At 38.4% G+C, this 12,762-nt stretch overlaps 1 protein-coding gene across 1 annotated transcript in view; it reads left to right on the forward strand.

Moving 5' to 3' along the window:
- LOC109912681 (RIPOR family member 3-like) overlaps positions 1 to 12,762 on the forward strand; it is a 120,668-nt gene that overhangs the window by 75,687 nt on the left and 32,219 nt on the right. Inside the window, exons 14-15 of the mRNA XM_048608318.1 lie at positions 4,120 to 4,259; positions 11,842 to 11,998. Of these exons, the coding sequence (XP_048464275.1) occupies positions 4,120 to 4,259; positions 11,842 to 11,998 (297 nt within the window). The remainder of the gene's footprint in view (positions 1 to 4,119; positions 4,260 to 11,841; positions 11,999 to 12,762) is intronic.

A 12,762-nucleotide genomic window follows, 5' to 3' on the forward strand; every position in this document is an offset into this window, starting at 1 on the left:
TGAGATGATGGAACTCCGACAACCACAAGCATCTTATTTTGTGCTAATTGTGACTACAACCAGTGGCAAATTTACTCCCTTATTCTCATTGACTCCAGTTTACTAGGACACCTTGATGTCACACCCAATCAAATGCAGCCTTGATATCCAGGGAACACACTCTCACTCACCCCAAAGCTCATTCAGTCCATGTTTGAGCTAAGACTGTAACGAGTGCAGGAGCTGAGTAGCCCAGGCAGAACCCAAACTGGGCATCCATGAACAGGTGTTGCTTAGTGGAACTTTTGATGACACTTTCCATCACTTTATTGATGATTGAGAGTGGACTGATGGGGCAGTAATTGGCAGGTTGTACATGTCCTGCATTTTGTGTACAGGAGAGACCTGGGCAATTTTCCACAGTGTCAGGTAGAAGCCAGTGTTGTAGCTGAACTGGAATAGTTTGGAGAGTGGTGTGGTAAGTTCTGGAGCACAGGTGTTTGGTGCTATCACCAGAATGTGGCAGTGTCCATAGCCTTTGCAGTAACCTGTGCCTCCAATTGTTTCTTGCTATCCCATGAAGTGAACTGAATTGGCTGAAGACTCATGATGTAAGAAGGTAAAGTAGCTGAAGATGTTTAGGCCTAGGACATGACATTGCAGAACTCTGTCAGCAATGTCCTTGTTCTGATATGATTGACCTCAAGCAGTCATCTGTGTGTATTAGGTACAACTCCAACCGGAGTATTCCCTGATTCCCATTGATAAGTTTCGCTAAGGCTCCTTGATGTTGCAGTATAAAGTAATACTTATGAAGAGGTTACTATTCATGTTACATTGTCTCCTTGCAGTCTGCTGGTAGACATAAGAGTTCTAGTTTAGCTTTTGGAGAGCACAGAGGAAGGACCTAGTAATTATGTCTGACCAAATGTAGTTGTTACTTATTCTTTTCATTCAATAGACTTTGGTGTTATTGGAAAACTGTGCTCTTCTATAGATACTTTATGGTAGTATATCCTCAAACACTGATCACTAGACAGACCCAAGGTAAAGCAAAAACAAAAGAAGATTAGTAGCAATAAACTGTTTCAAATCGCCTTTACCCAATACTAACCTTTTACCCAGAAGCACATGGTGGCAGAAGTGGCAAATACCTCAAGTTAGCAAGAATGGTTATCTGGGAAAATACCACATTGCCGCTCATGGTCAAACGCTGACTAAGAACAATCATTCTCACCACACCTCTGGAGTTCAGCTCTTTTAGCCATATTTGGGCCAAAATGATATTCAGATCGGGAGCTTAGTGGCCTAGTATTCAACCCCAATTGAATGTTCTAAAGCAGGTTATTGCTGAGTGTGACTCACTTGATGGCATTGTTAATGACATAATTCCATTATGTGATTATGATTGAGGGTAGACTGACGGGGCAGTAATTGACCAGATTGGACTTTTCCTGCTATCTTTGAACAGGACTTACTGGGCAATCCTAGTGGAAGCTTGGTGCAGTCTCAGCCAATTCTTGAGCCCATCTCAAGTCCTATGGCGGAATAGTAATATTCAGGGCTCGTGAATCATACACTTCTGGCTGAAGCTTGCTGCAGTTGCTTCAGCCTTGTCTTTTCCACTGATGTGCTGGGTTCCTTCATTATTGACGATAGGAACTTTTGAAAAGCCTGCTCCTCCAGATCAATTTATTTATTGTTCATGACTGTAGAGCTTAGATCTGAACTGTTGGTTGGGCAATTGCTTAAGTCTGTCTATCCCTTGAACTTAGTAAATGGTTGTTCTTCAGAATGGAGAACGTACCACAGTGGAAGTTCCCCAAGGGTTAATGCTAGGATCACTGCTTTTTGTGCTACATGTAATTTGCTTGGACTTTGGAATACAGAGTAACATTTCAAAATTTGCTAATGATACGAAACTTGGAGGAGTGGCAAAAAAAACATAAATTATCTGAAACAAAACAGGGATATATTAGCAGAATGGGTAAGCAAGTGGCTGATAGAATTTAAAATAGCTAAGAGAGATGTTGGATTTTGACAAAAAGATTGGGAAGAGGTGAGATTTAGCTCAATTCTAAAAAGTGCAGGAACAGAAGTATCTGGGGGACCATGTGCATCAATCTATGAAATTAGTAGAACATTTTGAGAGATTGGTGAGGAAGTCATTTGGGGTGTTTAGCTTCATAAATGGAGTTAAATTGTGGCATTCAGCTCTGGTCACTAAAGTGTAGGAAAGGTATGTAAGCTCCTTCGGAAAGTGCACAGGGGATTTACCAGAATGAATCCAGTTTCAAGATTAGGTTGGAAAAGCTGGCATTGTTTTTCTTGAAACAAAGGAGACTGTGTGGAGAAATAACAGGCTTAGTTAAGCCTGCTGGTAGCTGATGGTACAAAGACTAGGGACTTGTGATTTTGCTGAAGAGATGCAGGGGGATTATGAGGAAGAAGAACATTTTATGCAGAAAGTGGTTATGTCCCACAAAGGTGGTTGGTGGAAGCAAAATCAATCAAAATTTTTTTACAGGAAATTGGATGGACACTTTAAGGAAATAAACTTGCAGGGCAATAGGGGTCAGACATGGAATGGGATGGAGAAGATTGCTCCAAGGAGAGCGAGCATCGTCTCGATGGGCCAAATGGCCCCTCTCTGTTTGGTAAATGACACGAGTCTAATGATTTATTGGTAGTCAGTAGAAGCCTATTTGTGGAACTGGGCTTAGATTCAACTGTGCAAATGCTCATGTTATATGACTAACATTGAAAATGGATTATAAAACAAAAAACTGTGGACACTATAGATCTGGAACAAAAATAGAAAGTGCTGGAGAAACTCAGCAGTTGTGGCTGCACCTGCAGAGAGAAAAACAGAGCTAATGTTTGGAGTCCAGTGACCCTTTGTCAGAACTACTGAAGGGTCACAGGGCTGGTGTTGAAAATTAATTAATAATTGCAATTGCATTTTCTAGCAGGGCTATTTCATCTCAATAAATGTGGTTACATTCTCAGTGTGAAAAGTTCTCCTGGCTATAAAACAGGTTTATTCGAATGAAACAGTGGAACAACCTAAAATATACATGCCTTGATTTAAACAAATGTTTTATTCATAATTTCTGCTTAAGTGTCATGCTCTTCTTTGAGTGCTTTAACCTAGATATGACTTATTTTGATTCTTTATAATCTTTAGGGTTTTATGACTAAACTCAGGAAGATCTGTCTATGCAACTGTAACTTTATGGTAAGACTGACATAGACAGATTTTAATCATTAAGGAAATAAAGGGTTTATAGGGAAAAGGCAGGAAAAAAATCCTAATGGGCTGAATGGTCCACTACTGCTGCCACCTTTTAAGGTGTCTTTTGGTTCTCTCAGTTGATGATTCTCTTCTTGCTTCTGGCAATTCCCAGGCTTCCATTTATTAAACAGTATTTTACCTTGAGTTACTGGAGGTTCGGAGGCTTTTTTTTTTTTTAAAAAGATGGATTGAATTTGTTCTGAGCAAAGGTAGCATAAGAGGAAAATAACTATTTTCAACATTTAGTATTCTGAGGAAAACTTGGTCGTGCCTACTCACTACATTAAACTAATTTGTTTTGATAGTCAAATTTACCTTTGAAAGAAAAACTAATTAAACCAAAGAAGTTTCAAATCTCAGCAGGTCTGTTAGCATCTGAAAGGGTAGGTTAACATTACAATTTTGAGCCAGTTCTGATTATCCAATTATGCCCCACATCCTCAGAGAAAAGATTTGGAATGTGTTTGAAAGAAGACTCAATGTTCTAAGTATTTTGGTCCAGGCTACTGTTTCATATTATTCAACATCTGGTGGTCAAATATCTGTTTTCTTAACACAGCTGTTGATAAATCTATTAGGCTAGTTAGGAAAGTACATTATTGCATAACACCAGATTTAAGCAATAATATTTCAGATAGCAAATTGTGACATATTGAACAAACTTTAATCGTCTAAACATGATAATACCTTGCACATTGCTACAAATTACCATATTTTTACTACAATGAGTGAGGATCTTGAGGGGTGTAATTTATACTGCAATGATTTTGATTAATTGTGATATGATGACACAATTTAAACTGATTTAAACTTTTGTTTTAAAAGTTGTTTTTTTTAAAAAACAGAGAGAAGCAAAAGACAGCTCAAGTGCATCTACTGTCAGTCTGACTGTTGAAACTGTCTTAGAAAGCTTCAACTTCCTAAATACTGATTCAAGTGAAGATAATATTTCATGCTCTGGGAGCATTAGGATAAAGGATGAAAGGTAGGTAAATGAAAAATGCCTAGAAGCCCGACGCTATGCTTTCATTGCCAACAACATGTTTTCAAACAAGATAGAGTTGTACCTCTTGAATGCATAACCAACTAATTATAATACTACAGTCCAATTCAATTAGAGTCATAAAATCATAGAGATGTACAACGCGGAAACAGACCCTTCAGTCCAACTCGTCCATGCTGACCAGATATCCTAAATAAATCTATTCCCATTTGACAGCATTTGGCCCATATCCCTTTAAACCCTTCCTATTCATATACCCATCCAGATGCCTTTCAAATGTTGTAATTGTACCAGCCTCCACCAAATCCTCTGGCAGTTGATTCCATATACACACCACCCTCTGTGTGGAAAAAGTTGCCCCTTAGATTCCTTTTAAATCTTTCCCCTCTCACCTTAAACAAATGCCCTCTAGTTTTGGAATCCCTGGAGCGGGGAGAAGACTTTGGCTATTCACCCTATCCATGCCCCTTATAATTTTATAAACCTCTATAAAGGTCACCCTCAGCCTCTGGCACTCAGGGAAAATAGCCCCAGTCTATTCAGCCTCTCCCTATAGCTCAAACCCTCCAACCCTGGCACCGTCCTTGTAAATCTTCTCTGAACGCTTACAAGTTTCACAACATCCTTCCTGTAGCAGGGAGACCAGAATTGCAAGCAGTATTCCAATAGTGGCCTAACCAATGTCCTGTACAGCCACAACATGCCCTCCCAACTCCTATACCCAATGCACTGACGAATAAAGGCAAGCGTACCAAACACCTTCTTCAACATCCTATCAACCTGCAACTCTACGTTCAAGGAATAATGAACCTGCACGCCAAGTTCTCTTTGTTTAGCAACACTCCCTAGGGCCTTACCATTAAACGTATAAGTCCTGCTTTGATTTGCCCTTCCAAATGCTTGGTTTAGTTTAGTTTATGGATACCCCAAACAGATCATTGTCTTGAAATATGTCTTAGTTATCTTGGATGGAGGTTTAGTTCTATATTTTATGATTGAAATAGCTGTATATATGATGTATTTTCAAGAATTGTCCCTTTTAATAGGACATGATGCAACAAGTGGTAATATTTAGAGATCTTAATTGGAATTACAGCTTTTCATTGTTTGTGTAAGGTACTAGATAAAAGTACAGACAACTTGTGTGTTTTAGCTTGTAAATGACACTAAATTAGGAAGCACATTAAGTCATGTGGATGTGAACAATTTATAAAAGAACATAGACTAATTCAGCATGTCTTGAAATTATGGCAGATGGGATTTGATGGAATTGTGATCTTTGAATTTGAGCAATTCAAATAATTTTTTTTTTTACTGGTGAGAAACTAAAAGCTGTCGGAGCCAGCAATTTAAATGTGCATTTATGTGAATCACTAAATGTTAGTAACCCTAACCCTAACCCTATCGCAATTTAAAATTGGCTCTTCTTTCCTGGGGGATTAGAATAAAAAGGCAAGGGAGTGATGCTTCAGTTGTGCAGAGTCTAAATTAAGCCACGTAGAGCACAATGTTGAACCCTGAGAGATGATACATTGGTCTTCAAAGTGGTGCAGCACATGCTCACCAGAATGGAGCTGGAGGGATTATAGTTAAAATACCTTGGGCTTTTATATCCATGAACATCAGATCCGATTATGATGAAAGATTATAAAAACCAGGATTGCATTTACCGAGGGAGGGGTCGATAGAAACACTACAATCAAATTCAATTATTCAGGTTATTTTTGTCTGTGGATACCTCAAATAGATCATTTTTGTGAAATTGTCTTAGTTATCTTGGTTAAAAGTTTAATTCTATATTTTTACTATTTGAGAAAACACTATATATAATACATTTTAGCAGAAATACATAAAATTATGAAATGATTTGTGTGGATAAATGGAAGACTTTATTTCCACGTTACAAAAAGTTTGAAATTAACAATGGAAACATAAAGGTATAAATTAAAATTGGCCATAAGTTGCTGCAGTAGGCCATCTAATGCTCTTTGCTGTTATTTAGACTTGCTTTTGCATTCTTCTACTGAAACAAAAATTGCTGACAAAGTTGTTAAAAATGGTGCAATGCAGGAAACAAGATATTCCTAACCTGAGTGGACAGGGCAAAGAACAGAGTAACCAAATTAACAAATAAAGCATAAAGGAATCATAGCTTGGTTACAGTACAGAAAAAATGATCCAGGCTAGTTCTGTGCAAGGGCTTCAGCTTAGTCCCACTCCCTCATCCTTTCCCTATAGACCTGTATTTTTTTTTCCCCGGATAATTATCAAATTCCCTTTGAATTTGTCTCTACCACATTCTGAAGCAGTGCATTCCAGATTCTAAGGACACTCTGTGTAAAAATGTCCTTCATGTTTTGTCATTCACCTTAAATCAATGCTCTCTGATTCTTGACCCTTCCATCAAAGAGAATGGTTTCTCCCTATTGAATTTGTCCAGACTCATGAGTTTGACCATTCTATTGAATCTCCTTGCAACATTCTCTTCTCTGGTCTTTCCATTTCACTGAAGTCCCCTGACCGTGAAATCATTCTCACTCCTCTCTAATGCCTTCACACGTGGTGATCAGAATTGCACGTCGTACTACACTTGAGATTGAACCAGTGTTCTATGAAGTTTCACAATTATTTCCTAGCTTTTGCATTTGGTCTATTCATGAAACACAAAATTCCTCATGCCTAATTAGTAGTATTTTTCTCAATATTCTGTGACATCTTCAATGATTTGTGCACGTATATTGCAGCTCTTTCTGCTCCATTTAGAATTGAATACTTGACTATGTAGATTCTCCACATTCTTCCTGCCAAAATGTATCACTTCATATATCTCTGCATGAATTTTTCATAAGCCATATGTCTATCCACTCCTCCATCCTGTCTTTGTGATGTTTCAAGTGATCACAACATAATGGAATTTTATTGTCTTGAACAAGAGAGAATCTAGCCAACTTCCTTTGAGAATCAATGGCATTATCATCACTGATTCCTCCACTTTTGAAATTCTGGGAACGTCATTGAACAGAAACTGATCTGGACTAGCCTTACAAATACCATAGCTATAAAAGCAGGTCAGAGGCTAGCAATTCTGTGATAAGTAACTTGCCTCCTGATTCCCCATATTCTATCCATCATCAACAAGATAGAAGTCAGCATTACAAATGGAATACTCTCCTGTTGCTTGGATGGGTGCACTCTAAGAGCTCAACACCATCCAGGACAAAGCCTTCAATCACAAATGCAGAGTGGGAGTAGTATGTATCACCTACATGATGCACGGCAGCAACTCAAAAAGGCTCTTTCAACAGTATCTTCTAAATCCACACACTCCATCACCTAAAAGGACAAAGACAGCAGATGCATGTGAGCATCACCATCTGAAAATTCTCTTCCAAGCCTGTTGCTGTATCAAAATCATTGACTTTCCTTCCTTAAAGTATTGTGATGTACTGCAGTAGTTCAAGAAGGCAGCTCAGCCACATTCTCTCTAGGGCAATTAGGGATGGACTATAAATGCTGATTTAACCAGCCACAACCACAATCTTAAAATAATTTTAAAAATCAGTTTAGGGTGAGAGGTGTGGATACAAGGTTAGCAACTTCAATTTAAATAAATGCAAATACAAATACAATGGTAAAGGCAGAACTGATTAAAATGAACTTGAACATGATGTTAAAGCATAATTCTGTAGAGATGCAGTGGCAGACATTTAAGAAGATTTTTCATAACATTTATCAAAGATATATCCCCATGAGAAAGATAGACTCCAGAGGAAATGTTGAGATCAGTGACCTTAATTTCCATACAGGGTTTTGAGGAACCTTTCAGTCATGTCCTAGTGGGTGTGTAGGATCATGACCTAAAACAATGTGTCTCTGTGTGAGAGTGGGGTTTATGATTAAAGAAGATAGGATTTAAATCATTGGCATTAATAAGATTACCTTGTAGTTTATCCTCACTCTACCAAAGTTAAAGTAATAATAATAAATTGTTAAGTTCTGCTTAAGTTATAAACTTTTTGTCGGATCTGTTATTCTTGAAGTCTGGTTAGGAACAACTGGCCAATTTTGAGGTTGCACACTAATCTTTTGTGACTCAATTGTATTATCAACCCAACATTGGAAATGTGCAACATTTTTCTTCTTCTTCTTTTCTATCCTTTTCATTATGCAAAGGCCTCTGCCTTTATTTGTCCCCCTGTTTCCCCTCAGGGGAATGTTACCTTAACTGTATCCAAACCATCCCATCTTTAAAGGTAGTCAGTAGGTTCATTACAGTATTACGTAGAAACATAGAAATTTGGAGGTGTAGGCCATTCAGACTTTCACGTCTCCTATGGCTGATCATCCAACTCAATACCCTGTTCCCACTTTTGCCTCATACCCTTTGTTCCCTTTAGCCCTAAGAACTATATCTCCCTTTTGCAAAAAGTTCAATGTTTTGGCACCAGCTGCTTTCTGTGGCAAAGAATTCCTTTGACTCACCACTGAGGTGAAGAAATTTCTCATCGTAGTCCTAAATGGCCTACCCAGTATCTTTAAACTGTAACCTTGGTTCTGGACACCCCAGCCATGAGGATCATCATTCCTGCTTTTACCCTGTCTAGTCATGTTATAATTGGTTCCCTCCCTCATTCTTCATAATTCCAGTGAATTTAGGCCTTACTGATCCATCTCTCTTCATATGGTCAGTTCTGCCATCCCAGGAGTCAGTCTGGTAATCCTTTGTTGTACTCCCTGCATATCCAGAATGTCCTTCACTGATAAGGAGACCAAAATTCTACACAATCCTTCAGGTTGGCCTCACCAAGGATCAGTACAATTGCAGCAAGATGTCTTAGCTCCTGTACACAAATGCTTTCACCATGGAGGCCAACGTGCCATTTGCTGCTTTTACTGTTTGCTGTTCCTGCATGCTTACTTTAAGTGTTTAATGTACAAGGTATTGATGCACCTTCCCCTTTCACAATCTGTTGCCATTCAGTAATAATCCACCATGCTGTTTTTTGCTACCAAAGCAGATAACCTCATTTATCCATGTTATACTTTGTCTGCCATGCAATTGTGCACTTACTCAACTTGGTCAAATCACACTGCAGCATCTCTGCATCCTCCTCACAGCTCACTCACCCATCCAGCTCTGTGGTTGTCTGCAAACTTGGAGATATTACATTTAGTTCTCCCATTTAAATTATTAATATATATTGTGAATAACTGAGGGAATTGCTTGCTAAGCTTTGAATATTTGAGTGAGATTAGCCCTCACTCCATTGAAATTTGCCTTCCCTAATTAGTTATTTTTTCTCTGGATTCTTCTTTTCATAACGAAACTAAAACATATGGTACTGCAATCAGTGTCCCCTAAATGTTGCAGTCCTGATGCTTGATTCATTTGCCTCATTCATCAGAACTAGTTCCAGTAGTGTCTCACTCAGTGACTTAGAGGCAATAAGGACTGCAGATGCTCGAAGCCAGATTCTATAGGTGTGAGGCTGGAAAAGCACAGCAAGTCAGACAGCATCAGAGGAGCGGGAAGGTCAATGTATCAGCCCGAAACGTGGACTTTCCCGCTCCTCTGATGCTGTCTGACCTGTTGGGGTTTTCTAGCCTCTCACTTATGGTGTCTCACTCAGTGTTGAATTAGAGAAATCCTGATACAGAAAACTGGGCTGAACATTTCAGAAACTCATTTTATAGTATTATCTCAGTCAATATTAAGATAATGAAGGCCCCTTTGTTATCAAACACCGTCCAGAAATCCAAGTACAGTTGATCTACAGGCTAACTACTCTAATTTTTGCAACTCCCCGTATTTTCCTTGTAAACTTATTCCTCCATATCTTTCTCATAATTGGCAGCCTATAAAATACATCCAGTAGTGCTATGGAACCTCTATCATTTCATAACCTAACCAGAGTTTCAGTACTTGACCTTCTAGGATGTTTTCTTTTGAGCATTATTCTATTCTCCTGTTAGTATTGTCACAGACCTTGGTTTTTTTCTCTTTACATTTCCTGAACACCTTGCATTCAGTAATAGTTTTTCCTGCCTTTTTGAGATCTAAGTGTCTGTTATCATAGTATCAAGTTTGCACAAGGCTATTACCATCTATATCTCACCAACCTACTTACCTAACATACTCCGTGGGGTCCTTGTGATGCAGTGGTAGCATCTCTTCCTCTGGACCAGGAGGCCTGGTTCAAGTTCCATCTACTCTGGAGCTGTGTCATAGAATCTCCGATCAGGCTGATTAGGAAATATTTACCAAACTCCATGCATACATGCGCATGCAACGTAGGCCTAATTGCATTCCTTCTTGTTGTGACTCCACCTAATTCCTACTTTGATATTATTTGTTTCTCATATCTTTATGGACAAATCGCTTTTCTTCTCTAATATTACTTCCTAATTCTCAAACCCATGGTAAGATAATTTAAATCCTCCCCAAGAGCAATAGCAAACAGCCTTGCAAGGACTTTGGTCCCAGTTCCCCAGTACTGATCCAGACATCCCAAGAATCTAATCTCTCTACTCATGCATTTATCTTCATTATTAAAGTGTACTAACTTTGCAAGGCCAGGACATAACTTCCTGTGCTAAATTTAATGGGTAATGAACGGGCAAAAGCAGCAAGCTCCGAAAATAGAGAGGCGAAGGGTGAATCGCCCTTTTTTCCCCAAATTAATTACGGTATGAATCATTTTGAAGAGTAATGTTTCAGTATTTACATTGATAACCATGATTCTCTCCAAATGTTGCTGCACCATTTATCCTTAAGTAATAGTAACTACTTTTAGCCTTATCTTTAGTTGGACAGAAAACTTCTGCCTACAATACTTTCTCAGACAAAATATTATGGAAGTATGGAATACGTTAAAAGAGAGATAATCAGTGTTTAAGTGATAAATGCATCCAGTTGAGAAAAAGAGGGGGCAGACTGAAAGAGCAGAGAAATTGAATTAAAATAAATATGTGAAGCTGTCGTGAAGGTATCAATGGAATTCCTTCTGTACTGACATTTCTAGGAAAATTGAATCCAGGAAATTTCTACGCAATCAAAAAATCTCAGTAAAACTGTATATGATATAGCTTAGAATTTGGAGTATTACTGTATGCCTTATCTTTGGTCCCACTAGCTAATTAGACAACACTATTTTTGCCACAAACAAAAACAGAAATTGCTGGAAAAGCTCAGCAGATCTGGCAGCATCTGTGAAGAGAAATCAGTGACAACGTTTCGGATCTGGTGACCCTTCCTCAGAAGTTTTGAGGAAGGATCACCAGACCCGATACATTAACTCTGATTTCTCTTCACAGATGCTGTCAGACCTGCTGAGTTTTTCCAGCAATTTGTTTTTGTTTCAGACTTACAGCATCCACAGTTCTTTTGGGTTTTTAACACTGTTTTTGCACTCGGTTGCACAAGTTTAAAGCATTCTGATTCGGCTACCTTTTAATATGACCCTAACTTGAGGTTTTTCCTTTTAAATATTAACTTGAGTGCAAGCTGTTATCTGTACTGTGCTTTGTTTCGATTTATTTTTCTTACACTCCCTATCTTTGACAGGATTGGTCCGTACAATAAAGGCAATAGTCAGCACGCTTTCACTAAGAATGGAGATTTAGGAGTTAAAGCAACAGGAACCCTTGCTCTGACATCAGAAAATGTGTGTCTTGATCAAGTCCTCTTAACTCACCTGCAAGTGTGCAGGAGACTTCTACAGGTAGGTAGAGATAAAATTAACTGCGATTGTTTGTTTCCTCTCTTTTAGCCCTTTGATGTTATGCAGAGATTCAGATGTATTCTCCATAACTCCTCATTGATTTCTCTACAAAAGAATTATTTCAGATACATCATTACATATTAGAGTGTTGAATTTTTTTAAAAGGCTCAGCTCAGTTTTCTGCATTTCTTGATAAAACTAAAACAAAATTGAAGTTCTGCTTTTTGGACTGATGTGACATAACGTTTTACTTTCACTTACAAAACCTGCACATTGCAACCCATGATTGATCTTAAAACATTTTACATTTTCAAAAGGGATGATGTTTTCGATTACCGATCAACTGATTTTTCACAAGTTTCAAGTCTTAAAAAATGTGTGAAGGGAATGCTAAGGAATAATGCTAAGTGCACAGATAAGGAAACTGGAGTTACAGAATACTATCAAAAGTGTTCCAGTATGCACAAGAGTATGATGTGGAGGTGCCGGTGTTGGACTGGGGTGACAAGGTCAAAAAATCACACAGTACCAGGTTATAGTACAACAGGGTTATTTGAAGACACAAGCTTTCGGAGTCTCTTTTCTTCTTCAGGTGTAAGTGTCACCTGAAGGAGTGAGACTCTGAAAGCTTGTGTCTTCCAATAAATCTATTGGACTATAACCTGGTGTCATGTGATTTTTTTTACTTTTGCACGGGAGTATGGCTGCATTTTTTTTGTATTACAAATAGATTCATGCTTGTTTGGAATCGCACATCCACTTCA

The sequence above is a fragment of the Rhincodon typus genome, chromosome 19 (genome assembly GCF_021869965.1).
Source record: "Rhincodon typus isolate 14 chromosome 19, sRhiTyp1.1, whole genome shotgun sequence".
In the NCBI taxonomy this organism is placed as follows: Eukaryota; Metazoa; Chordata; class Chondrichthyes; order Orectolobiformes; family Rhincodontidae; genus Rhincodon; species Rhincodon typus.